Below are 26,208 nucleotides of genomic sequence, written 5' to 3'. Positions count from 1 at the left end.
AAAGCTCGATACCATGTATTTGATAAAGAATTTCGACAATACTCCTAATTTCAGTTTATCAATGTTCTTCATACTCGCATGGCCGTGTACCGCCGACTTCAAATAGTTCAGCGCTTGAGTAAATCTCCTTGATTGTTTCTCAGGCTAGATCATTCTTCCCCTTAGTTTGATCTTGTTCTAAATTAACTTGTCTCAAAAGGGAAATATAAGTTCACGGTTTTTTTGGCTAAGTAAATTCAGTTTATTTAATGATTTACGAGCTCTACACTTGAATTACGATTGCAAGTTTCTATACCAGGGCAACAGAAAAGCGCTAAAACGATGATACTCTTAAATCCAATGGTACTCAGCCGTTTCTTTATTTGTCTAACTCTCCTAATGGGATAGACTTATTTAAAATTCTATTATTAATTTTGTTTAAAAGACATCAGTAAGGTTAAATAGTGCGTAGAACATCTCACCGCCAGTGACAATTATATCATCCAGTTAGAGGGCAATTAAGTACGTTACATTACAACACCGTCGCAAGGGTGAGGCAGGCCTTGTGCTGGAGAAATTATACCGTGATGACTTAACTATTACGGCGCATGGTCTTGTACGTTTTGCTGAAGTGGGTGATGTTCGTTCAGCAATCCGTTGCGCATGTTCAAATCTCGCCCTTCACCGATTGGATTTTCGCGAATAGTGTACCTTTCAACCTTGTGTGAGTTAGATCTCCTAAATGACCACGCAATCGACCCAGTGCGATTTGCATGGACGTTTCTTCTGGAGAGGGTGTATGAAATCCTTGATAAACGCCTTTCAAAGCGAAAATTGCACTGATTAATAATTTTGCGGAACTCCCTTTGAAAGTTATGGCTGAGTAATATGTACAAGAATGGGTCTATTGCGCTGTTTGAGTGCGAAATCCATAGAAGTAAAGAAATCGCATAAGGTGGTATTCTCGAAACGGCTTCTTTTTGAAAAGTGACGTAGTAGTGAACGGCGTGGGCTGGAAACCAGCAAATTGCAAAAGCAGTGACGATCATTACCATCACCTTGGCAACCTTGCGCTTTGATCTTTCCACTCTGTCTCTAAAAGTTGGCGAACGGGACATTCCAGGAATGCTCCGATTATACAGTTTGTAGCCAATGATCGTGTAAAGTACAGTTATGATAAGAAGCGGCAGCAAGTAAAGTAAAGCAAATAGCGAAGCATAGTATACTTTAGAGAGAGTATCTGCCAGCTGCGGATCTTGTCCAAAATATTGACTACACGACCATTTTATTTCTGAAGAGGGGAAAGGGGTCACTTTGAATATTACTATTATTGGGCTAGTAACTATGGCCGCACAAATCCAAATTGTGGCTGTCATCTTTTTGGGCTTTCGAAACAGCTGTCCTCTCATGGGATGACAGACGGCGAAGAACCGATCTATAGATACCACCAGTATAGTCAGAATGGACGTAGCAATGGGAAATACAAATAAATATTGAGAGATCTTGCAAGTGACAGTGCCTGAAATCCCCGAGAGCCAATAGTGCCCGTTGTACAAGAAAGATACTGACGTAGGAATTACTATGAAGACAATGAGCAAATTGGAGCAAGCGAGGTTGGCGATTAGTAAGTGAGTGGCTGCTTTGATGCCGCATTTCTTGCAGATGATGTAGAGTCCGAGGGAGTTTCCAATGAATCCAATGACGAAAGTTATTGCATAAAGCGTTGTTATCAGGATCATCAAACTGTCAGACATTGATCCATCATGGAGTCTGTATGGGCCCTCTGAAAACGAAAGAGATACATGTCTTCTCGAACGTGAACAACACCGAAAGAAAATAAACTGCCTCATTGACTGCTGTAGCAATGCAGGAACTGTCAAACAGAGAAAATCTGATGGGCAACGTCTACGTTACTTCCTCGTGATAGTAAGTGACCTAATTAATATATTAGACTGGGGCCATTGCTGGTGAAAGGCCTGCTAACAAGATGTTAACTTAAGGTACTTAAATGATTCAACTAACTTAATCTTAATAAAAAGATAATGATAAAGAGATGGATTTCATTATGGGAAGGCTCTGGAAACCTAGCCGAGATTCCAGCCTTAAAATAGACTCAAATTGCGATGGAGCAATCACCTTGGCCTGTTTCAGGTATTTAGTAAGTAAAACGTAGCGCAATAGTCGTTTTGAAGAAAGAGGGAGGTTTTGCTATCCCTCACTTTTTAATCTCAAAAACATGTTTTCAGTTCTGTTCATATCAACTGTAAGGTCATTAAAAGCACAAACAATTGATCAGTCGCTCTTCGCTTTCCCTGTGGACTTTTGTATAAAGAGGAGTTACCTTTAGCTATTTAAATAGCGTTGTGATAGAGAGAGAGTCAAATTTGAACATTTAAAACGGACTCTAGTATTTGCCTTTTACATTGTCGCTAAGAGAGGCCACGATACACTTAGAGGCTACGGGCGCACAGATACTCCCCACCAAAGTCTTGAAAATGTTTTGGAAATCTATGAAAGGGTAGAATAACAGCCCAGAACCAACATAACCTTCCTTTACGATAACGCTTTCGATTTAAATTCGGTTAAAATGAATGTATCTTGTCTTTTCTTGTTATTTGCTGCGTTTTTGTATTTTTAACTTCGCGCACAGTCGCGCCAAGGTTTACCAGTAATGATGTATATTTGATGTAGTCTAGAACAAACCTGTTGTCAAGTTTGTATCGTTGAAAGAAGAGTTTTCGTCCATCATAGTGATGTAGTTTTGTTATCCCTAGAAAAAAATCATTAAAAATTCCGTGAGAAAGCACTAGAGCTGGACTTCCAAAGGGATCGGGAATATTAATCCACTTTGGGTCTCTGTTCTTTTTCCGCTTTTTTTGCACAATTCATATCTCGGGGGACAAACCAAAACCTAAACAACGCCACCGCAGAAAATCAGGCTGTTTTCCACCCATTGTTCTAAGGGCACAGACACAAATGAAAATTTAATGCGAAAATTTCAACCCAACTTTAACCGTTATAGCATCCACTCAGTACACGCACAGACACAAATGCAAATTTAATGCGAAAATTTCAACCCAACTTTAACCGCTATAGCATCCACTCAGTACACGATAACACTCGAATATTTTGTTTGCTCCTTTTTGTAACCTTATATGTCCATCCTGACTGTTTTCATGCCAAATAATAATTATTATTACGAAAAAAAAAACACAAGTATTGAGAGCATGTGCCCCAGGTTGCAAGCTGAAACCTGTTTTTTTCTTCCTGGTGGCAACATTTAGCGATGCCATCGATAAATATCAGGGTCGGCCAGGGGGGGTAGTGGAATACCAATATACCCGAAAAAAAATCGACAAAATACCCCAAAATACCCCAAATTCCTCCAAATATACCCAAAAATAATCGAAGCTTTGAATACTTTATACCTGAAATTCAAAGAAAGTGATATACTGAATACCTATATTTAAGCTGCAATATACCGTATACCCGATTTAAAACGCCCCTGAATACCGAATACCCAAAAACCCTGGCCGACCCTGAAATATTGTTAATTAGATCGGATATGTGAATTGTCCCAAGAGCGTGGAAAATTTCAATCACTTTACGTTGTCGTGATGTATCACATCAATATCTTTAACAAATTAACTGATATCATCTTGCTTTTGATGTAATCCAGACGTTTATAGTTGCAGTTATCTTGCGGGGGTTTATCATGAAACCTCTTGAACAGAAGAAATTTAAGACACCTTTATTGGAATGGTGTAACTGAGACGTTTCATGATATATATATTGGGCTTCTTACTGTGCATTTTAAAATTGTTTGCTTACTAAATTGGACCGATCTTATCGGGCTAATATTGGCAATCCTTAACTTTGATGAGAAAGGTAAAAGTTTTCTAGGAACTAACCAAATCAAAACAAGTTGTTTTCCCGATTGGCTGTTCTGAGAACCTCATCCGTTGAGCCAATATTCTGGTAAACAAAGAAAGCCGAAGCTATTATTGAACATTTTAGCTCTAACTCCCTCTTCTTTCCTCTTAAAAGAGGTGAGACGCATTAAAGGTGTCATGCAAGCAAAATTTGGTATTGATAGGAATGTGGAGTGTTCCAATAAAACTTGACTGAGACTGGAGTCGGTAGGTTGAGTTACAAGAAAGCTGACAAGATTGTTTTACATCATAACTCTGTAACTCCTTAAATTTGATTAGTCAAGAGTTGTTCCCAAGCCAGGAAAAACATTTGTAGTTCACGCATGAAGATAGCACGCGACTTAAGAGGGCTTACTCTTGTTTTGCAAGATAAAGAATTGAATTGACAAACAAAACCTACAACAAAGTACTTATTTAAAGATGCAACATCACCTTCTGATAGTGAGCCAGCGAATTAACAAGAATGATAATCAATTGCTCGGGAAAGTCCTCCTTTTAATCTGACCACACCTCAGAACATGTCAGGCAACACTAGAATAGAAAGAAAATTTGTTAGATATTCTCATGCAAAGCTTTGTCGCCGACATCTTCCTGAATGGCGGCTTCAATACTCAGTAGTCAAGAACAAATATATTTTTCTTTTTTTATTATTATCATTAAAATCTAGGTTACCTTTACAAGACTTAGATATAATCCACAGAATACAATGGGGTATAATACAAGAAAAAGAAACTAAGAGCAAATACGGCCTCGGAAATGATTCTCGTCAGGAGTAATGACTCCTGTTCTCGTTCACATTCAGTCTGCTTTCTAAACAAACTCCATCATCAACTTTTTGTTGGTGAACAAGGTCAATGAAAGGTGTCAACGGATATTGTTTTGCTGAAAAACGCTTTAAGAACCACTGAGAATTAACATAAATCGCTTCCTTTACGTTAAATCGGTTTTACCATGAGTGAAAATATGGGTTGCCCTTCGGGTCACTCTGTCGTTTATCTTCGCTTTGTTCCAAAAATTGGCCCTATCCAGTTGTGCGTTTTACAAACACATCGCCAAAATGTTGTACACCATTGACAAAATATTTTCAACTCAGTTTTGATAAACAAAGTCTCAAAAGATTTCACTTAGTTGCAAGCTATCGTGGCTTTGATGTTGGTCAGCAGAGCTTCAGGCATCGTCGATAGAAAGATGTCTCTAGTATCATTTGCCTTGAATCTTGACGAATTGAAGGTTCGAGATTACAAATAACAATTAGAAGATGGCACCAGATGAAAAGACGAGACAATAAAAAAATTATCCCAAATAATAACAAAAAGTGTCTATTGTAAACGTTGAGAAAAGGACTTTGCATCTGTTACTCCTAGTGCACAAATAATCGAAGACATATGAAAACTACGTACATTACCACCGAAGAAATCTCTGCCTTCACGAACTGAGCTTTATCGCCAACTCGACACTTTCTCCATAAATTTAGTAAAATCATTCACCTAGCTGGCAAATTACAAATTCAAGGAAAACAATCGATCGGAAACACTCCTGTCAAATACCATATATCGCGTCGGATACCCTGATGGCTTTCTGTTATGTTTCGTTTAAGGTTGTTCATCGAAAAATGAGAGAACAACAGAGGTTATAAACTAAATCTAGGATGATCAGCTGTAGGATTACCCCTTCGTCGAAAGTTATAATTTAATTATTATATGGTCATGTAGGCGTGACCAAGATAAGTGCCAACTGAAAACGAAGCCGACATCAGTCGTTTGTCCGTTAATACCGAGCAATCCGTGTACAGCGTTATTCAAATCAGGTCTCATCCAAAACCCGGGCTGTTATAGCTTCTTTCTTTGATACAATTTCTTCATGAATGAAACAGATGTTCATCAAAACTTCATAACTTCCTACCTTTGACGCAGACTTTGGCTGACTGATCAAAACAATCCCCAGGAAGGAAACAAAAATTGCCGATTTAGATAATATCTTACTCATGATCACTTTGACAAACTAATGGAATAGCTTATGCAATCTTATCAAACTGTCTTCGCAATAATATTTACCAAATTAATTCTTGAGTGGTTTGCCGTCAACCGCGAACAATGCTTCTTTGCATGTTTTGGTCCTAGAAATCTGATGGTTTCTAGCTGAGAAACGTAAGGTTACTGAGATGTTTCCGATACTGCCAGTTCAACAAACAAAATCTTCCCTCGATTAAGGAAATATGTAACAGAAAACCACTTCGGTGCCGAGAAGGATATCTCCAAAGGAACAAACATTTCCCAAAGCACCCTTAAATTATTGCAGTGTCACGTGCGGAAATCTAAACAATGCGCTTTGGGTCACGTTTTTCACCGATAAACACTTTATTTCAGGTTGAAGCGGATAACGAACTCTCTTCAACCAAGACGTGGGCCCTTCAGAAGAGAAAAAAGCTAAGAAAACTCCATATACGATACTCTTGTCACTCATTCTCCCCTAATGAGGATAATAAAAAAAAACTCTTCCCTGCATTCACTGATGCTGAAATGGACGTTTTCAGAGTTCAGTAAGCTTCAATTGTAGAGCGCAATATAAACAAATTAAATTAATTCAAATTGGATGAAGCAAAACTACTTACATTTGAATTTATTGGAACTGATTTCTTCCACACGCAATCGTAACAGAGTTCGCTTATCGATAACTTGATTTACATATATTTTTTGAGAACCTTTCGGCAATATAGATATGATGATTCTTATCAACTGATTATAAAGATGTTGTGGGAATCAATTTGCATTTGAATTCTTCATCGATCGCTATCAGAAGACCAATCTTTTTTCAACAAAAGACTGTGGATTTTTTTTCCTCAACAGTTATCCCGCTAATCTTTAAAAAAATTCAACCAAAGCAACAACTGAGCGATTCTCACAAACACCGCGGCCATAGTTAGCAAGTTTCAAAATTTTCGTTTGCATGCAGCTTACAACCGTCTTTCACACCAGCAAAACATGTTTAGTTAAATCAGGCTTTGCTAAACGAAAATCAGAGACAGAGAACTGAAAGAAAACCTGAAGTTGCCATAGCTTTCAAATGCAATTGGTCACCAGTAGATAGCTTGTGTTTTCAATGTACTAAATCCGAAGTCCAAAAGCATAAGTTTAAGGAGCTTCTATGTGAAAAGGACACATTTAAACCGTGTTGAACAAAACAGCTTGAAAATATGAATAAAGCTTTGGTGTGCATGGCGTATAAGTTAGAAACAGCACTACTAAATTTTCTCTTGACTGGATGAATTTTAAGGTATTATACATTTTTTTTTACTCTGTTTGTCGAATCGCTACCATTTTTTAAGACTTGATCGTTCTATTTCATCAAAGAAGGACACAGTTATTATTAATTTAGTGTTTGGTAAAATAAACTTTCACGTGAAATACTTCGTTCAAAGAGCGGTGATATTTTTTCCTCGGCTATTTAACCAAAGCATTAATGCAGAGTTATTACTGATTTCGATTTTTTCAAAAATAAATTTCAAACACAAAACAATTATCTTACTTTATCACATCCGATGTAGAAACCCTATTTAACTAAGATATTTAGTCTATTTACGATATTGAATGCGAGAAATTCTTCTACTTTTATTATTTTTTCATACCCGATTTTATACTGAATCCAAGTAAAAATAGCTGAGTGTCTATTCGTGATTTTTGTCTCTTTTTGGTCGGGAAAAACTCGAAAAGAATTCAATAATCCTGCTATTTTTCAAATTTCCTTAGGATATCTGTACCGATACAAGTACTCGCTTATTTCCTTACATCCAGTGTTCTTTTGTAAGCTTAGAGGAGATAATGATATACTGGATTTCCTGCTTTTCTTCGATTTTGGTCTCCTTTTCGGACCATTCTCCGAATGGAAATCCCATAATACACAGGAAAATTACAGCAGCACGTAAAAATTATACATCTCTTTCATTGGTGATCTCGCATGCAAGAGTTCAAGGAGTGTAGCCAGATGTTGCTGGCCAGTAATGCAAATGTAATTTTAAGCTTGGCAAAAAAGGAAAGAAATATTGATAAAGAGACATGTGCCAATGTTTAATCGCACAAGTGTCTGTAAATAAAGACGACTAAGACTGTCATTTCTCTTTTAGTTAGAGTTATTTACTTGAAATTTTCAGTGCCTGTAAATCTTTCGCATAATTTGATTTCTTTTGAAGAGATTTGTAGTTCCTGGATATATTTACTTTTTTAAAAATCTCCTTCGCCACATTGGAAAGGATAAAGTATTTCTCCCAAGTTATTGACGGATGTAATAAACTTAAGATTGTCATTCAACCTGGAGCAATTAAATCAAAATGCCAGGCGGATTGATTTTTCAATTTCTACTTGAGTTTTTCTAAGTCATTACTTGATCCATTTGTTTTTCATGACAGGATTTAATAATTTGTTTTGGGATATATGATATTTGAAGCCCCTTCGGGTACTCTGCAACATCAATGCTACCGTCACTTAGAGAAAGAAATCAAAATACCTCAGTCTGTCTTTTTGTCAGGAGAGCTCGGCAAGATCACTTTAACCTTTTCTCTTCTTACTAAATCAACGATGCCTTCGATGACGGCGGCATCATTGATATTGGGACCGAATTTTCAAACTAGCGCTCGTTTGCATTAAAAAAGGCAATTAATGCGTTATCAATGATGACCGAGTTTATGACAATGGTACAGAAACTACAACAGGTGATGCTCTTTGGCACATAATGTTGAGAACTGAAGCACCGACTCAATTGATGGTCCAAACTGAGGCTGGCCTTAAGTGAGTCATATAAAAGCGCGGTGTGATTTCACTGACGGCGGTTGACAACTACAAAAGAACCTTTTAACTTAAAAGTACTTTTGCTAACAGTTAGTAGATCAGTCGATAGGACGAACAAAGAAAGCTCCAGCAAAAAGGGAGTCTTGGACGGGTTCAAAATCTTACTTTGTAGTCCAAAGGTTGTGTGAGCATCAAGTGAAATGCTGCAGTGCGTAGTGTCAAAACGACACAGACACATAACTTCGGATTTTTTATAGCCTGTTTTGAACTTTTCATTGTAGCTTGGTTCTGATTTTTATGGTAATGGATAAATCTGCAAAATCTCGAAACAAAAATCTAAAAGAGCCTTTGTTTCTTGTCACAAAGGTTGAATCACTATCAGGAATTCTAAGTTTGAATCGAGATTTACACTTTTTCCCGCTGAAAGTTCGAAATATGCAGTCCTTTGTAACTTATACTGAAACGATGACCTCCAACAAAATCTAGTCGTGCTTTACAATTAGATATCATTGGACTGGACTAATTTCAATTAACGAACTTTTTATCGTCAGTAATTGCATTGTACAAAGGTTCATAGGAGTCCTTAACATCAGCATCTCACAAGTTCACTTTCTCTGAATATTTCTGGGCGATAAATTCAATCAAAAACATTATTCTAATAGAGATCTAACTGACTGATGATTACTACTAGCAGTAGTTTTACATTATTTTAGCACATTTGCGTCCCCCACACGAAGGCAATACATGGAGATGGAGTGACAGATGTTGAAGCAAAGCACCTACGCTGTTTTACGATAGCCATATTGTATAGGCACTTAGCAGAGTTCCGCTCAAGGAGAGGCGAAGTAATATATCAAGTATGTTGCTTGGTGACCATCACAGATCAGGGGTCCTTTCACGTAATGGGAGTTGAAATTAATAATAAATCAAGTATGTTGCCTGGTGACTGTCATAGAGGTCCGGTGCTTATCAAAATTCTAAAAATACAATGTAGTTGTTGAGATATTCTTTGAGTATTAAGAATCCAAGTTGCGCACTTATCGTGAAGTTAGCGCAACATGGTTTCCGGTGGAGTGCGTGAACTTATGTACTGGAAGACGTAACAGTTAGTTAATTAATTCCTTGTGTAAACATGAAAAATAAGTGGTATTTCAGATGACTAAAGAGTGGAAATGAGAGGGACAGCCGTTGAAATCATCGAAGGTTATTGAAAATATTTGGTGCAAGTTTGTTGATTGCTATATCACATCGCCACATATTGTTCTGCACTCGAAGCATCTAGAAGCATTCTATTTACAGTGGTTGATTAGTTACCTTTGTTTATACAGCTAACAAAAAGATACCTAATTGATCAGCTATTTCAATAACGCAGGATTTGCAGTATAGAAGATAATTATGACTTATGGAGAGCTCCTTACAAAGCTATATATCTTGTGGTCTATGGGTTTGACGGAGAAGGATCATTGACCATATCCGATCAGAAGTTGGGTTTCCAAGCATTAACCATAGTGTATCAAGGTGGTTTCAAGCTTTATCCGAAAATAGACAGAAATTTAGGTGATCGGGTCATCAAACCAAACGGATTTGTGTGAATTAGCAAAATTCTTTAGAGCAGACTGCAGTCTTAAAGTAGTGCTTCTCCTGGCAACCTCAGACAGAAGATGAGTATGTAAGTATTGCATAAACACATTCCAAGAATAAGCAACTCTCGGCGAAAAATCAAGAAAGTCCAAGCTGGACATCAAAATAATAATGCGCGGGTTTAGATATATTTTAGACACGACTCAGAGTCGTTTTAGCCCGAGCTGCTAGGCGAGGTTTAAAGTAAGTCTGAGAAGAGCCCGAAACGTTTCTTTGCCTAAGAACATAAATTGTGTCACTATTATCATTACTTTGAAGGACATTGAAAAAATTAAGACCTGAAAAACTTAGCCCTGAAAAAGTCTGAACAATCACGCGAGTATGCGAGCGGGCTAATTTGAAAATACAGTTTTAGCCTTCCAAAATCTCAATTTCAGCCCATGAAAGGCGTCACAATGTCCGACAAAGTTTTAATTATAAACAATCCCACTTATCCATGCCATTCCAATCCACAAGAGTTCATATCTACTGACGGCAGATGTCAGAGATGCACATATGGCTTATATATAATCTACATTAAAAAGCTAAACGAGCAAAATACAGCCTGTAGCTATAATAGTTTTCTCTACTTACTTGCCACGCACCTCGCTGGATAAAAATAAGCTTGATGATTTTAGGTAACCCAGCTTAAAGATGGGAATTAGAATTTCTTTACGATAAACGTCAAGTGTGATGTAAAGCCTTGAGATCAACTCACCTACTTGGTTGGAAAAACTGAGGAATTTTACCTCATTTCAAAATATCCTTGGGAAAAAGCTCTGCTCCATGTTTTTCATTTGGACAATAGGCCCGCGTTCAATGCTTGGTCGGAAAAGTCAATTGGATCAAACTTCGTCCTTCTATGTTATGGGAGCTGAAACTGAAACTCTTCCTATCTTTAAGATCCACATGTACCATGATTGACTTTGTCATTATGACGCAATAAAATAACAATAACCTTCTAATTTTGACATATGGTCAAAGGTAAGGGTTCAGCTGTTTGCGCACGTGCGCTTCTTCATTTTGTTCGTTTACCAGCCAAATCTCTATTAATAGACCGCTACCAATAAAGCCCTCTCTCTCCCTATATAAATATGCCCGCTCTGTGGTGTTTCCGAATTCTCTCTTTTGTTGAAACGAGATTTGTCTCAGTAAGGTTCAACAACGCCTGGGAAAAGCCAGTGACACCTGGGCGAAGTCCGAGATATGTAGGACAATATGAACAGCTTGACTAGGAAGTGAATGGCCTTATTCCGGAAAAAACTCACAAATGTAATCCTCACACTGGAACAAGCAAAAATTTCCGAGAAAGGAAAGTACATGAAACATTGCCAATTTCCCCTAAATTGTAACTTAGGTGGGAAAATCGTCTTCCCGACTCAGAAATACTTGTTGCTGCTGATACGAAAGTATTGTGACTTAATTATTTCAAAGTTATTGAACTATTTTTAAAAACTTTATTGAATGGAAGGAAGTGTTGCAGCATATATTTTAATTATGGGTAATAAGCCAAAACAAATCATGGAGCTGGAGTCTACTTGTGTTTTTTTTTTTTTTTTGTGATTTGGAAGAGTTTTTGCAACAGCTGCATACCCACTAAAATATCTTGCGGAGATCGATCATTGATTGAAAATAGCTTTTAATTAAATTGAATCCCTTTACGGGTGCGTTTCTTTGACTTTTAGATTCAAAACAGATCAGGAAGATTTGAAAAATCTTTCCTTAACTCCGCCAAGAGAGGCTGGCGGAATGATGAATTCAAAAAGTATCGTTAGTCATTACGAGAGGATTCATTCCGGATTGAGTTCATTTGACGGTGCGTTCCTCTGCAAGAGGATCCGCTTATTTCTATTTTTGTTCATTAATTCGTTACTAGTTTTTTGAGAAGAGTTGGAGATGCAAATGAACGGCTGTATGGTCCAAATATAGTACATTAAGTTTGCGGTCTTCCTATTTGGAGGAAAAAATCATGCGGCTAGTTTTGAGTCAAGTATTTATTAACCCCTTACACTCTAGCATCAGTATACATAATCTCCTTACATTTTTTAAAGAGCTGACAAGGAGAATTTGTTCAAAAATCAAAAGCTTTTTTCAGAGTTGGTGATCATTTTGTTTTTTTCTTGTGACCATTAATGTTGGATTCAGGCGCGATTTTTTAGGGAGAGATAAGGAAGGAAAAATCAGCGGGAAGCTCAGTATTTGCCGCAACAAATCCTCATTAGCCACTTCTCGCGCACAAATCGTGGACGTCTGGAATTGATCATAAACGAAAGTTGCAGTGATTCGTTGCTCTGTTCTTGGAAATTGACACAAACAACTTCACAATCATGGCCACGATTTAGAGTTTCGCAAGCCGTTGCGCAAAGAAATCGATTAAAAACTTTCTCAAAAGAACGGTCGAACTGTCGAAGATCACGGAACGATTTCCGAAGAACCCCATACAATTATAAAATATAGTCGTTGTCCTAAAGACAATCCATTGCTTTCGCCATTGTTTTCTGTGAGGAAATCTTGCCAAGACTATACCGTTTATGAACAAAACTTAACGTAAAACCTAGCTTAACTAGAGAACCAAGCGCAGCTCAAGGCGTAGACAAACGACGAAGTGTTCATTCGATTGATTTGGTGGCAAAGAAAATAACACAAAGACGCAAACGAACAGAGGAAATAACTTATATGAAGTCACAGCAGTCACAACTGTTCGGTCATGACTATTGTGAAACAAATGTTATTCACTTATCGATTTCTCGGTCGTGAAGCCTCGGGTACTCAAGATAGACTCGTATTTGCCATAATGCCGAAGTTTTCCCTTCACTGAACCATAAGTCTGATAAATGCCATGAAATTTCTTTCACTTTCCTAGAGTTAAAGAAATCGGCAACGGAATCATGAATCAAAAAATATTTCAGTTTGAGTTTTTTGTTTAATGAGACAATTTTTTTAAATGATTTGGAAAAAAATCACTGACATTTCATGAAATGTCTCTGTCGCTCAGATCACAGTAAGTATGCTCAAATCACACTTCAAGCTCCGCAGAATGCATTAAAATAAAGTGAAATCAGTCAGAGTGATTGCGCGCACGGTTCCTATCGCATATATACAACCCAGCTGCACTAATCAAAATCACTATTGTGAAATTTCCGAGTGCCTTATGTGAAAATCTTAGGAATTCTGGGCTTTGTCTTCAATTTTACGCTTATTCCTTGAAGACTGAAATAGAATTGAGTCGAGCACGACCGCTTTGAGTGGTCAGATATCTTATTATTTCAACTATAAAAGTGAGACGAGATTAAATGGTGGGATTTGGATGATTATAAGTATAAATAACATGATTCTAGTGAGAATGCTCCTGTGAAATCAGACTAAGGGCTATAAAAGTAAGACATTAGTACGTGAGAGGACTGAGGAAGTAGTGTATTCTATTCTTTCGGTCCGCAATAATAATCCGTTTCTGTTCCCACAAAAGTACATGACACGAAAGAATAAAGGTTGCAAAATGAAATACTTCCTCAATGCATAACTAGTTATGGTCTAGCTATGTTTTAAGTTCTGAGGTTCGGTCACTTTCATCTTAATCGATCTTAATTGGGCAAAAACGTTTTTGAATGCTGATAGTCCAGCACAACACGAAAACTAAAAACAATCTATATCTATCGTTCAGGATATATTTTCAATAGCAGAGCAGCGGAGAAGAAGATTCAGCAACGGAATCAACATTTCCGAAAAAAAAAATTTCAGTATGAATTTTCAGTTTAATGAGACAAATCTTTTCATGATTGTGAAAAAAATCACCGAGCAGTATTGTCACGTAGAAACCAGGATCGTCCTTTAGCTGTCAGTTTTCAATCACTTCTTGACGTCAATTATTACCATTCGATTCATCGCATATCTTTTATAAGTTTGTTTGCTTCACAAGCTATCATTTTTAATTTAAAGGAAACACGAATTCAAAATTATTGTTGTGAGGAAAGTAATTGTAAATGTATTGCAATGGGACAAGTGTCACGGATTTTCATTTATTGATTTTCAGTTTCAATTTCCAGATGTTGGTTGTATCAATAAATACAGCACTCGCTGCAAAGAGACCTTGCTATTTTCGCTTCGAATGAAATCCTTCTTATGATTGTTAAATATTTAAAATAAGGAAGAAAAAAAAAACCTTTCCACGCTCGTATTGAAAAATAATAATTTTGTTTTATAATAATTTTGAAGTAAATACGTGCTGTTTGTCATCACTTGGACGGGTCTCGCGCATTATGACTGAAAGTTGGGCCCGGGTGGCACGTGATAAAGGGCTTCTCGATTGAGTGTTATAGAATCAAAACCTAAGTTATCGCATCAACCAATCAGAACAAGCGAAAATCATAAGGAACAAATGAGGAGGCAGAGCGAAGTGAGCAAACCGCGTAAAGCGAGGGAAAACACGATAACTAAGGCGTGACTGGTCTTAGTTTTGCGTCTGATTGGTTAAGAGAGTGGCGCAAATTTTATGAAGCATTTACAGAGCGAACTAAAGAAAAACCACGTAATCCGAGATTACTTTCGACACCCAATTGAAAATTATTTAAATCTTTCTTTTCAAAAACCATACCAGATTTAGAGAACATAAATATACTCAACCGATCTCATTTATTACACTGTTAGTGATTAGCTATTGGTGGTAAACTTCTGACCCCGACCAAGTACGAAAAAACCGTTCAGCCGCTGGCAATGCAAGAACGCTTTCAGATTAACTTTCTTTTTCAAAATAAGTACTAGCTTGTAAAACACCTTGCAATCGATATTCCGCATAGTACAAAAAAAAGTACATTGTTAACTATAAGCTGTTAGTAATACGTGAATTGTTTTGGCCTATATGCATCTCTCGATATATTAGAAGAACCCTCCACACAGCGCTAAAGTATGCTCGTATGTTTGCCCACAGTTATCTTCTATATCGGAAAACTGTAAGTTCGTTTTTAGGAACAGAACTAAAGTTAACAAGAAAAAAAAAAAACAAGATAAATAGTATTCTCATAGAAGCACGCACCTTCAGAACTCAGAAACTGCTGATAAACACAATATCAAACCTGAAACACAATGCATTAACTGCGATGAAATATTTGCAAATTATTCCCTTGGCAGACCATCTCAACTGAACAAAATCCACACAGTAGCATCAGGTAATCGTTTCCTTCCTCTTCTCATCAAAAAATGTCGCTCTTAATTGTAATTGAAAGAATGTCTCGTTTGTAATATTTTCAACGTTTTCATTTCGCGTGGAAAGATATTTGACGTGAAATCCTTTTACGTTGGCAAATATTTTTCACGTTTTCATATTGTACACTGTTGGTCGGTGTCGTTAATGTGTCTTACTATCATTTCCGCTTCGGAAACTGTTTCCAAGGTCGGAAACATAATGTCAATTTTGCTTTTAAGCGGCGAATGGGCTTACATGGACTTCGGACCTAAATGTTTTTCGATATGCAAGATATTCAAGCCAAAGGAGACTGTGACAACGAAGGGCGCGTCGTAATCAAGATCCGAACCAGCCCTATACACTTTCAAAAGACACGTAGCCGTCTGCTTTCCTTAATCCGCGAGACGAGATCGAACGACAGTACAACAACAACAAAAGAAAACTGCCAGACCAGTAGTCCGAGAAAGTTTAGGCTTTGAAGTTTTCATGACATTTCTCGGCTTTGGTTATCTGCGGACAGTTAATCATAGTCTACGAGCAGCCCCTCCTTTCCGACGAAGTCTGTCAAAACATAATGAAAAGGTAAATGATGTTAGCGCGCCGCTTGGAACTCTGGGAATGAGGCGCGCTAACATCAATGTTTCTTTCACTAATTTTTTTTCACTCGCGCGACAGACTTCGTCGTAAAGGAAGGAATGACTTTTCGTAGTCTAAGTTTAACATTTAATTTCCTTTTCTTTTGCATACTTTACAACACAAAAAAACTACAACTAAAAACGAACTTATTAACATCAAACCAATTTGTTAGTTTGTTTTATTCGTTTCAAACGTGAACATTATTTCAATTGCAATACAAAATTGTTTCCCCGTGCTTCAGATAACTTCAATAAATAACATTTAATTTAATTATCAGCCTTAATTTGCAATCAAGATATCCATTGCCCAAATCTGATCCTATCCTATGACGTCAAATTCCAAAAGTCAAAGGCAAACGTTCAAGAAACCTGACGCCAACTTTTGTACATTTTGTACAAGACTCATCCTTTACATCCAGATATGCACATACCATTAGAAAATTTTACATAGCGTTAAATCTTGAAATTTAAATTTAATTATTGTTTTGCAAAAGTATGAACTTAAGCGGTTCAGTTTTTAAGTCCAACAAGTATTAAAGATCAACTAGTTGCCTAAGGAAAGTTGAAGCTCTTAACCTTTTAACTCCCAGAAGTGATAAGTGATTAACATATAAATATATATATATATATATATATATATATGTATATATTATGTTACTAAAAACCCTAACTTTTTGAATACATCACAGTAGGAGATGGAAAGACTCTTATATAATATATAATATAATATAATATACCATCTTTAGTTAAACTGGGTTTAACTGAATGAAAATCAGAAACAAAGTACTAAAATAGAATTTTCCATCATTTTCATGTACCAGCAGTCTTAAACTCGTATTTTCAACGTGCTGAATTTGAAGTTGACCAACAGTGGTTTAAACAGCTTCTTTAAAGAGAACGATTTCAAACCATATTAACAAAACAGTTGTAAAACACGTAAACTTACATGTATGCTTTGTTGTGATTGGGATATAGGTCTACATTAGATACCACTTCCTTTTTTAAGCATCAACGAAAACAATAACTTCCTGACATTGTTGTGCTCTCTTACTTTAATAAACTGTGGAGTGACCCCATTCTGATGCCAAATGGCACCATTTATGGAAATTATTACTGTTTTTTTTTTAACGCCAAAACTGAATGCACCTTTTGGAAGACAAAATTGGAAGTGAAGTTAATTCCACCAAAAAACGAAACAAAATTGAATGGATCCTTCAAATGTATGTGCATGTCTTGTTGAGAACAATAACTTTGAAATTTGTTCCAGTGTAATCATGGTTTGAAAAGTTATTAAGGAATTCAGCTGTCAATTCATATCCAAAAACCTAACACTTACACCATAACAGTTGCACAGAGATTACTACACATCTGTTATGTAAACTTCTGTATTGTTCTGTGGCAAGAGATGGACTGGCACAGAGATTACCAGTAGTGCCTGGGACCTACCGTCCACGTTGGACAATCAGTTGGGGCATGTGCTTTTTCAGTGAATAGGACACTTACATGTAACCTCTCACAATGTGTCTATCCAACACAAAATCATAAATGGGTAGAGGCAAGCTGTTAGCAAAGCCTTTATGCACACACACAAAAAACAGTGATAAGTTCCTTCTGGACCAGGCTTCTGACTCCTAAACTTACCTAATATTCACAGGATGGTATGCAAAAGTTGCTTTGTTTTAAATACATTGTTTACAAGAGTACTTACATCTAAAAAATTAGTGTAACCTTAAATTTCTAGAATCTAGAATGATTGGTAGGTAATGGATTAAAAAAAAAACCAAACAAACAAACAAATATTATAAAACAACTGGAACATCAGCCATTAGAGAATTTATCATTAATCTAGAAAAAATACTTTCTATTTGTTACCTGCTAAAAGTTCATCACTTTAATTCCATAGCATTGGTTTTGATCCATGGAATAGCAGACTAGAAGTTGATCATTCTGCTATTAAACAAAACACCTTAAATTTACCTCCTCCTAGAGTATGAATTCGCATTACCCAAAAATCACTTGGGTCCTTTATTGTGCATCATCTCTTTTGCATTAACTGGAAACACAGTGCATGATCCCTTGTATCCCCCCATCCTCCATTAGGACTAAATTTAGAAGCTAGATTGTGGTCGCCTTCCTGTATGTTCACGGAGGGTGGAAAAAGGCTGTTTGTGTTCTTCTCTATGATGGTTTGGAACTTTTGCACAGTAGCATCAATCTTGCAATCAGTTTTCTTGTGATGAAGACCACTGTAATGACAAAGAGTAATTTATATTATCACAATATTCACATCATAAAAATGGAAGGTCCTCCTCATTAGCACTCAAGACAATAACAAACAGTAAATTATGTGATCATAATAATCACATCATAAAAATGGAGGGCCTTCATAAATTTAGCACTCAAGACAATAACAAACAGTAACTTATGTTATCATAATAATCACATTATAAAAAAAGCCCTCCTTATTAGCCCTCAAGACGTGCATTTCTCTGCATCCAGGAATGTTTGAGACGAGTCAGGGAGAGATTTACTGGGGGTCTAACACTTCATTATCAGTGAAAAGCTTGTGTCAAAGTGCTTAGAATGAGGGCTTGCTCTTAGGTTAAAAAAATAAACAACAAACAACAAAGAAGAAAGAGTAACACAGATAACAATCACAGCCAGGATAAAATGCAGTTTCATACGTAAGGTATGTACATACACTAATTCCATATGTATGATGTAGCCATTAAGTATACTGATTGAATATCCTAAGATCAACTTTACCATTCTCCCAGGTGAAAAACTCTTGGGCCCTTGAGGATGAGTGACTTGAATGGCTGTGGCAAGCAGGAAACACTTATCTTCATCAAAGACCAATCCCAATTGTACTCATCATAGCTCTTGCAAAAAACCTATAAAAATTGAGTGACTTCTTGATCAGGTCATGCAAATTGACATCCTCACAAAGGCAATTGCAGATTAAAAAAATACATGATGACCAATAAGTAGAAGAAATAATCTTTGAATGTCCATTTTGTACACTCTATCTTAATGCTACACAAATTCATGGGACCATGTGCACACATCATCTCACATCATGCATGTAGGGTAAAATTACATGTAAATGCATGAGTTGTTCTGGAGTATCTAATAATGGTTGGTAGACACTTAAAAATTATCATATAATATTGTTTCTAGCTACAGTGGGTGTAAAAGTATGTTCCTTCCTGCTGCTAACAAAAAGGCAGCATTTTTTGTTCTTGAGCATAGCAGGGTCAGGTTTTAAAACTCTTAATTGTACACACACAAATTCATAGCAGTCACCCTTAACCTAGTAAGTTGTAACACTTACGTGGAAACAAGTCTGTTCCTGGGCCTTTTAAACAACCCATAACTGTGGGGGGAGGGGGAAGGGGAGGGGAGGGGGTAGGAGTTTTGGATTTATTTTGTGTACTGTTGCTGCAGTAGTAAGTGTAAAAAAAAGTAGCATGCTAGAATATAGAATAGTACTATGAAGTTTGGTGAAAATTACCATGATATCAAAAGGCTCTTAATAACTAAAATAAATTAAAAATGATGTGTATACATGATTATTCCCACTCACATCACTACATTTTTTTATTTTATTCCATGTCACTCTATCAAATGCCATCCCCATGTTGTGTTCGTGGGATCTCCAAACTGAAAGGGCTGCCTGGATGTGGTAAAATTGTTTAAGATTTAACATTTAGCTCCTACAACAAAGACTTAACAAGATTATTTAACCCTTTTACTCTCAGAGGTGATTAACATGTAACTTCTCCCAATAATATCCATACATTATCCAGCAAGTAGGTGATGAGAATACTCAATTCCAAATTCTCATTATAAATTTACAAGAAAATGTGCAGAAGCTAGAGGGGAGAATAGGCCATTTTACAGTTGTGTACTTAGTTGCCAAGCCTTTGATTTGGAGTGAGGCTGAAGGTGACCTTGTTGTGTTAGAGACCAGAATCTAGTTAGCATGATAAAAAATTAATTTGCATTTCAAAAGCAGCAAGGTTTGTAACATAACAAGGTCACCCTTAGCCTCACTCCTGTTCAAAGGCTTGGCAACCAAGCACACAACTGTAAAATGGACTATTAACAATCAGATCTTGGGAGTTAAAGGTTAATGTCATCTCAATGCATCTACTATTTTGTCCCATGTTGTTAGTTGGCCAGTGATTTTACAGTGTGATAAAAAGTACATGAATGAACATCAAGTTTGTCTGTGCACAGTGAATACCAAAAGTGAAAGCACCTTACCATGTCTTTAGCACCATTCAGCTCATAATTATCCACAGCTCTGTATGTACCCAAGGTTATCAAATCACAGTCTTCCTTACAACCACTGTCAATCAAGTAATGCACAAACATTTGAGAAATGTTGACAGACAACCTTATTGGCAGGTTTTAACAATAGAAGAATAACAAAAGAATTACACCAGTACTTATGATATGTTATTTAGTGAGTTTGAAGTGCCACTCTGGAAGACATGTAACTGCTAACATCCCTATCCCACATTTTGCCTGACAAATGCAAATCATAGCTGTCACAAAACACCATTATGTATCTTTGAATGCAGTTTGCTTAATTTACATGTTCAGTCATGAAGATGGCCACTAGTGTTATCCAGCACTTGGGGCAATTGATTGTCTTAACCCTTTAACTCCCATAAGTGACCAAGACAGAATTTCTCCTTACAATATCATTAAAATATCAAACAGATAAGTGATGAGAATAAAGAAAAATATCAATTTAGGGATGATAAGTTGATCCAATGCTAAATTCTCTGAACTAACATCATAAGAATCATACGATTGAAAGTCAGGAGAATTACAGAGTTGATCTGGGAGTTAAAGGGTTAAATTTGTATTCGAATAGGCTCCTTGTAGTATTTTCCTTTCCTCTGATTGGCTGTAGTATTTTCCTTTCCTTTCCTCTGATTGGCTTTAGTATTTTCCTTTTCTCTGATTGGCTGTTGTGACTACTTTTGTTTGGTGTAACAAGGCTAATGCTCTCTATGCTAACTAGAAATTTATATTACGTGTTACTAACAATATGATTTACAAACTAGACCTAAACATTAGTAGCAAATGCATTTGCTATGACGAAGGGCTGACGCTCAAAAAGTCATCTTTGAAACTCTTTACAGTGGCCAAATTACGTATATCAACTCAGTTAATAATAACAAATTACCTAAATAGAACTAACCTCATTTTGCTGTTGTACAATAATTTTAACATGTGGTAGAAGTCTGGACTGACATAGTAATCTTCTTCGAGGAATAAAACTGGACCTGCATAGTCTTTTGTAACATTCAGCATGTCAAATACTGTGTTTGCCTTTAGAAAAATTCACAATCCAGGTTAACAAATAAATCCAAGAGTAATTAAAAAGGAAGTGAAGATGATCTTAAAAACTGTGAATATGTGCAGTACTTAGCAAATGCCAAGACTACTAGTAACAGTAATGGGACATTGTAGGTGCATTATCCAAAGACTAAAGCTTAAGATGAATAATGTGTAAGCAAACAAAGATAGATGTTTTGTTTGGTAAATTTGATATTGATGAAGACTTTATTGTTATTAACCACATGCTTTTTCTTGCAAAGTTCTATATCTAACTCTATAATACAAAACCATCTTTAGGAATTTTTAATGCTAAATTAAAAGCTACTCTTAACATGGAATTTTTGATTGCCAAAAGAAATGGCACACTGGTAAAACAAACAGTGGGAAGCTTTTATTCATATTAAGTAATTCCCCTTCTTACCATTCTACCATTAGTGTAGTTAAATAATAATGAGCCATGCAACAAGAGTTCATAGGCTATTTTTGCACTTTGTGCAATAAGCTGGTTTTCTCAACTGTTCTTCTTCCCTGTTCTCTGCAGTATTACATACTGTAGAGTAATTGCAATGCTAGCATTGTAAGTGATGTTTAATCTTGTAAGTAATGACGCTTTTAGTACATTATGTAGCGTTAGTAGTGTAGGTAAAGTTAGTGCTGTAAGCATTGTAACAGTTACTATTGCAAGTAGTATTAGTTTTTGAAAGTAAAGTTTGTTTTTGTTAAGTAATGTAAGATTGTAAGAAATGTCACTAATGTTAGTATTGTCACTAGTGTTAGTAGTGTAGGTAAAGTTAGTGCTGTAAGCATTGTAACAGTTACTATTGCAAGTAGTATTAGTTTTTGAAAGTAAAGTTTGTTTTTGTTAAGTAATGTAAGATTGTAAGAAATGTCACTAATGTTAGTATTGTCACTAGTGTTAGTAGTGTAGGTAAAGTTAGTGCTGTAAGCATTGTAACAGTTACTATTGCAAGTAGTATTAGTTTTTGAAAGTAAAGTTTGTTTTTGTTAAGTAATGTAAGATTGTAAGAAATGTCACTAATGTTAGTATTGTCACTAGTGTTAGTAGTGTAGGTAAAGTTAGTGCTGTAAGCATTGTAACAGTTACTATTGCAAGTAGTATTAGTTTTTGAAAGTAAAGTTTGTTTTTGTTAAGTAATGTAAGATTGTAAGAAATGTCACTAATGTTAGTATTATAAGTAATGTGTATATTTAAATAAAAATTTTTAAACAAGTGAGCAAAGAACAGTTGAACAGTGTCTTCCCAAGTTGACCCTACCGATTGCACATTCAGAAAAGGAAACAAAACCATCTTTTTCACATACAAGGTCTATATGTCACCATTGTGAAACTTGCCTATATGGTACTATCAGCATTTTTCTTTCAGCATGTCGTAGCTGATTGTTTGAAAGAAGGAGTGTACTTTACTTTTACTGAAATGACGCCACTAAGAGGATCAAGAACTTATCTCCTGAACAGCAATTTATGCCCCTTGAAAATGTATCCATTCTTTCAAGAAACTGGAGCAAGGTAAAAGGAGGGTAAATCTGCGATATAGTGAACTTACCTTCCACCACCAGTGATGTTTTATCATAGTAAATGGTGCTTGTCTGTAGTGACCATACATATCTGGAGTCTCTGCATTGATACAGCTCATTTCTTTAGCTCTAAAAGTGAAAATACACTTTTAATCCTTTACACTATAACATCAGTATGCATATTCTCTATACTGTTCTCTATACATTTTCTAAGGTGCTGACAAGGAGAATTTGATCAGCAATGTAGAGCTTCTTTAGTTGGTGATCATTTCATTTATTCTCGTGACCTTCATGTTTGATTCAGGGGTGGTATTGTGAGGAGAAATTAGATGCTAGTCAGCCTCTTAGAGGTTGAAGGGTTAATTAGAATAAATATCTTTCAGACTGAATAGCTCATTTGTATACAGTCACGTGTGCATTTTTTTATCACATGCAGGTGCAATCTGTGTTATTTGGTGTGCAGTATGGAAATTGCATGCATGTCAAGCATGTGTGATGCTGCAGTTCAAGAGAGCTTTACCAGCATTACAGTGAATGTAACAAGTCCCATGTCAAGCAAAAGAGTTGTCCATGTTTGAGGTATCTGAAAAGTTGAAGATACCAAAAATGAATTTGATGTACTCACTTCTCACGTCTGATATCTCTTGGGCAGTCCTTAGGATCAGTTCCAGGAAACTCATTTGGATACAGCTGATATGAGAATGGGAAAAAGATTTGCATGACCTGCAAAAAATAAAAAAAATAAATTAAGATAAAAAATACATTTAAACTATATGGAGTAATTTTTTATGAATCTAGATTCATAACAAGAAGCAATGCTTGACTGTGTGGTGGGATCATCTAGGTATCGGAATAAATCATACTTGTTGTTGTTTTTAGTTTTACTTCTTATGACTAATGCACTGCGTAACTTTGCTCTTTTTGTTTAAATTCCAGTTACTGTCATCGACAGAAACCCCTCTCTGAACAACCCTTGGTCAGACAAACTCACAAAACATTGGAACCTGGCAGTGTTTTTTGGTAAACTGCCAGCCATAAAGGAAACAAGGTTGATTTCATTACCTACATCTAGATGCGTTAACCTTTTCACTCTGAGGATCTCCTCTGAGTTATTCTTGTTACTGCCTGCCATACAATTCTCATGATTTTAGTTTGGAGAATTTGGTATTGGATCTACTCATAATTCCCTAACTGACATTTTCTCTATTATCATCACTTGTCTGCTTGATGTTGTAGTTATATTGTAAGGAGAAATTCTTCTTTAGTCATTCAGATGAGTTAAAGGGTTAAACAACAGCAAAAGCAAAAATATCAACCCTAGATTGTATCATGCTCGCACTTAGTCAAAACAAACATGCAAAAAATGACAGGTTGTGCTATTTGACATGTACCTGAAACAAGCTAAGTTCACTAACATTTCTTAAATTTGCTGACTCAAATTTTGAGACATAATTGACTCATCAAAGTCTCGTGAGGGCTGTCCAAGATAATCATTCAGCAATTAATTTCATGTATATTTTCATAATGATTTTAAAAAAATTATCAATAATTGCGTGACAACTTACTCTCAAAAGCCCCCCGAGGTTCATGAACCTTTCTGAACAGTGAGGAGAGCGTCTACTGAGTATATTGTAGGTAATAATTACGGTAATAATCTCTTGTAATCGCAATGTATACTCTGGTTTTTGGGTATATGTTTCCAGCTGCTTTTGTTTTGGCAAACAATAATCAACATAAATTTACGCGAGGCGTCACTAAGTTGATACATGAATAATTGATTCTTTGAGGAAAATTTACGTTAAGAAGGATTCCGACTTTTTTCATGTTTTGCTTTCCGTAATTAGACTCCCCTTGGAATAACACTCCAAATTGATCGCTGCGGTGTTAGAATCACCTTTAAGCTACGAAAAAGACCACGTATTAAAAAGGAAAAACCCACTACAATAAATTACGAGTAAGAGGTATTGCATCAAGGACACTTCAGCGGAAGTCGTTTTTAAAGTTTTAAAGCGATATCATGGGACAAAATGAAGGAAGATTTTCAGCCATCTACCGGTATTATTAGGAGCATGTCATAAGCTTAACTTTATCCCTACAATAAAAAGTCGTAAACATAGTGCGAAACAAGTTATGGTAAACTTGTCGAAAGTCAACATTTTCTTCGGAAAAGCTCTCACTTTTGGTAATCAATTCCCAGCAGTTTTATCACCTAATTAAATTAAAATGAGAACCAACGCTGACTAAGGATGAAGTTAATTGAAAGAAGGCACTTACTCTACAAAAGTCGATGGATTCCACCAGTTTGTTCATTTCGTCGGAGTGATAGTCGTGACTGACAATAAGCAAAGCATCTTCGATTCCTCTCGAGCGCCTCATAGAATTCAGTAAATGAGAAAAATAATCACTTCTATCGTGCACTTGAATAATGATCACAATTGAACTTGGAGACAAAGTCGTACCGAATTTGTCGCCATTTCTGATGTACTGTTCGTCATTCATATTCTTTACGAAATGTCTAAGTTTCTGAATCTCAGGTTCAACGCTTTTGTTTAGTGAAATTTTTATTGTTGGTCGCTTTGTAGTAACACGTAAGCTCTCTTGCGGGACATTGATGTTTATATTTTCATTCCTTGCTTCAGTTTTCATAGCGTTTTCGATTGATGTTGTCACAAGCGCATTGATCTGCGGCCGATTTAGATAAAAACCATTATTATGAGGAGGAGGGTCGATATTGCCAGACGGGTCGAAGGCAATGATCTCGTGTAGCGTCAGCACCGCAATAACTGCTCCAATTCCCACCATAACCAAAATAAACAGTTTTGTACTAAAGAGACGTATAGTAGTCCCTCTATATTTGAAAATCATGGCTTCAGCGTTCAAAGAGGAAAATACCATACTGACTCCTTGCTACAGCAAGGGATGACTTTGTAAGATATACTCAGTTGAACCCATAATGGCGGACGCGAAGCCGGCGTTCCTAATAATGAGGGCTAAGACATGCATGTTAGTCCCTTTAAAATGGTCCTTCTTGCTACCAAACTCTATCTTGAATCCTTGGTAGCATATGTTTTCCTACAGGAACGACTTCCAAGGTCATCTAAACATTTTTCGGGGAGTGATTTCAACTGTAACTAGCAACCATTACCGCAGATACAGCTTCCGTTTCCCGTGTTTGCGCGCGTGTAATTT

General features: G+C 36.4%; 2 protein-coding genes across 19 annotated transcripts; both read right to left on the bottom strand.

The window, feature by feature from the left end:
• Positions 1-217: 217 nt before the first annotated feature.
• LOC113683999 (kappa-type opioid receptor) lies at positions 218-15,570 on the bottom strand. 18 transcript variants are annotated; one of them, XM_027201296.2, is made up of 5 exons: positions 15,342-15,472; positions 4,344-4,442; positions 3,891-3,954; positions 2,683-2,749; positions 218-1,762 (listed from the first exon to the last, which is right to left on the bottom strand). In XM_027201296.2, exons 4-5 carry the CDS (start codon positions 2,726-2,728, stop codon positions 579-581), a joined length of 1,230 nt encoding a protein of 409 aa, XP_027057097.2. In that variant the 5' UTR covers positions 2,729-2,749; positions 3,891-3,954; positions 4,344-4,442; positions 15,342-15,472; the 3' UTR covers positions 218-578. The 18 variants fall into 18 exon arrangements, with proteins under 18 accessions (XP_027057097.2, XP_027057095.2, XP_027057093.2 ...); XM_027201294.2 differs by lacking the exon at positions 15,342-15,472 and adding an exon at positions 11,031-11,201; XM_027201292.2 differs by lacking the exon at positions 15,342-15,472 and adding an exon at positions 8,412-8,547.
• A 721-nt stretch (positions 15,571-16,291) lies between these two features.
• On the bottom strand, positions 16,292-26,206 carry LOC113683959 (alpha-1,6-mannosyl-glycoprotein 2-beta-N-acetylglucosaminyltransferase). The gene is made up of 8 exons (XM_027201247.2): positions 25,294-26,206; positions 23,645-23,742; positions 23,049-23,148; positions 21,345-21,475; positions 20,396-20,480; positions 19,713-19,802; positions 18,893-19,020; positions 16,292-18,372 (listed from the first exon to the last, which is right to left on the bottom strand). Exons 1-8 carry the CDS (start codon positions 25,912-25,914, stop codon positions 18,162-18,164), a joined length of 1,464 nt encoding a protein of 487 aa, XP_027057048.2. The 5' UTR covers positions 25,915-26,206; the 3' UTR covers positions 16,292-18,161.
• Positions 26,207-26,208: the final 2 nt, after the last annotated feature.

The sequence above is a fragment of the Pocillopora damicornis genome, chromosome 2, assembly GCF_964200805.1.
Source record: "Pocillopora damicornis chromosome 2, jaPocDami1.2, whole genome shotgun sequence".
Lineage (NCBI taxonomy): Eukaryota > Metazoa > Cnidaria > Anthozoa > Scleractinia > Pocilloporidae > Pocillopora > Pocillopora damicornis.
Note: the sequence above shows the minus strand (reverse complement) of the source record. Positions and strands in the feature narration are given on the sequence as shown.

What these genes read in the sequence shown, in the direction of transcription:
- LOC113683999 (XM_089197300.1), bottom strand. Translation starts at nt 2,728, where the DNA reads ATGATGGACGAAAACTCTTCTTTCAACGATACAAACTTGACAACAG. An exon ending in CGATACAAACTTGACAACAG is followed by an intron (nt 1,763 to 2,682) that starts GTTTGTTCTAGA and finishes TTTCGTTTTCAG; the next exon opens with AGGGCCCATACAGACTCCAT.
- LOC113683959 (XM_027201247.2), bottom strand. Translation starts at nt 25,914, where the DNA reads ATGGTATTTTCCTCTTTGAACGCTGAAGCCATGATTTTCAAATATAGA. An exon ending in AACATCACTGGTGGTGGAAG is followed by an intron (nt 21,476 to 23,048) that starts GTAAGTTCACTA and finishes ATTTTTCTAAAG; the next exon opens with GCAAACACAGTATTTGACAT. An exon ending in TTGTACAACAGCAAAATGAG is followed by an intron (nt 20,481 to 21,344) that starts GTTAGTTCTATT and finishes CTTGATTGACAG; the next exon opens with TGGTTGTAAGGAAGACTGTG.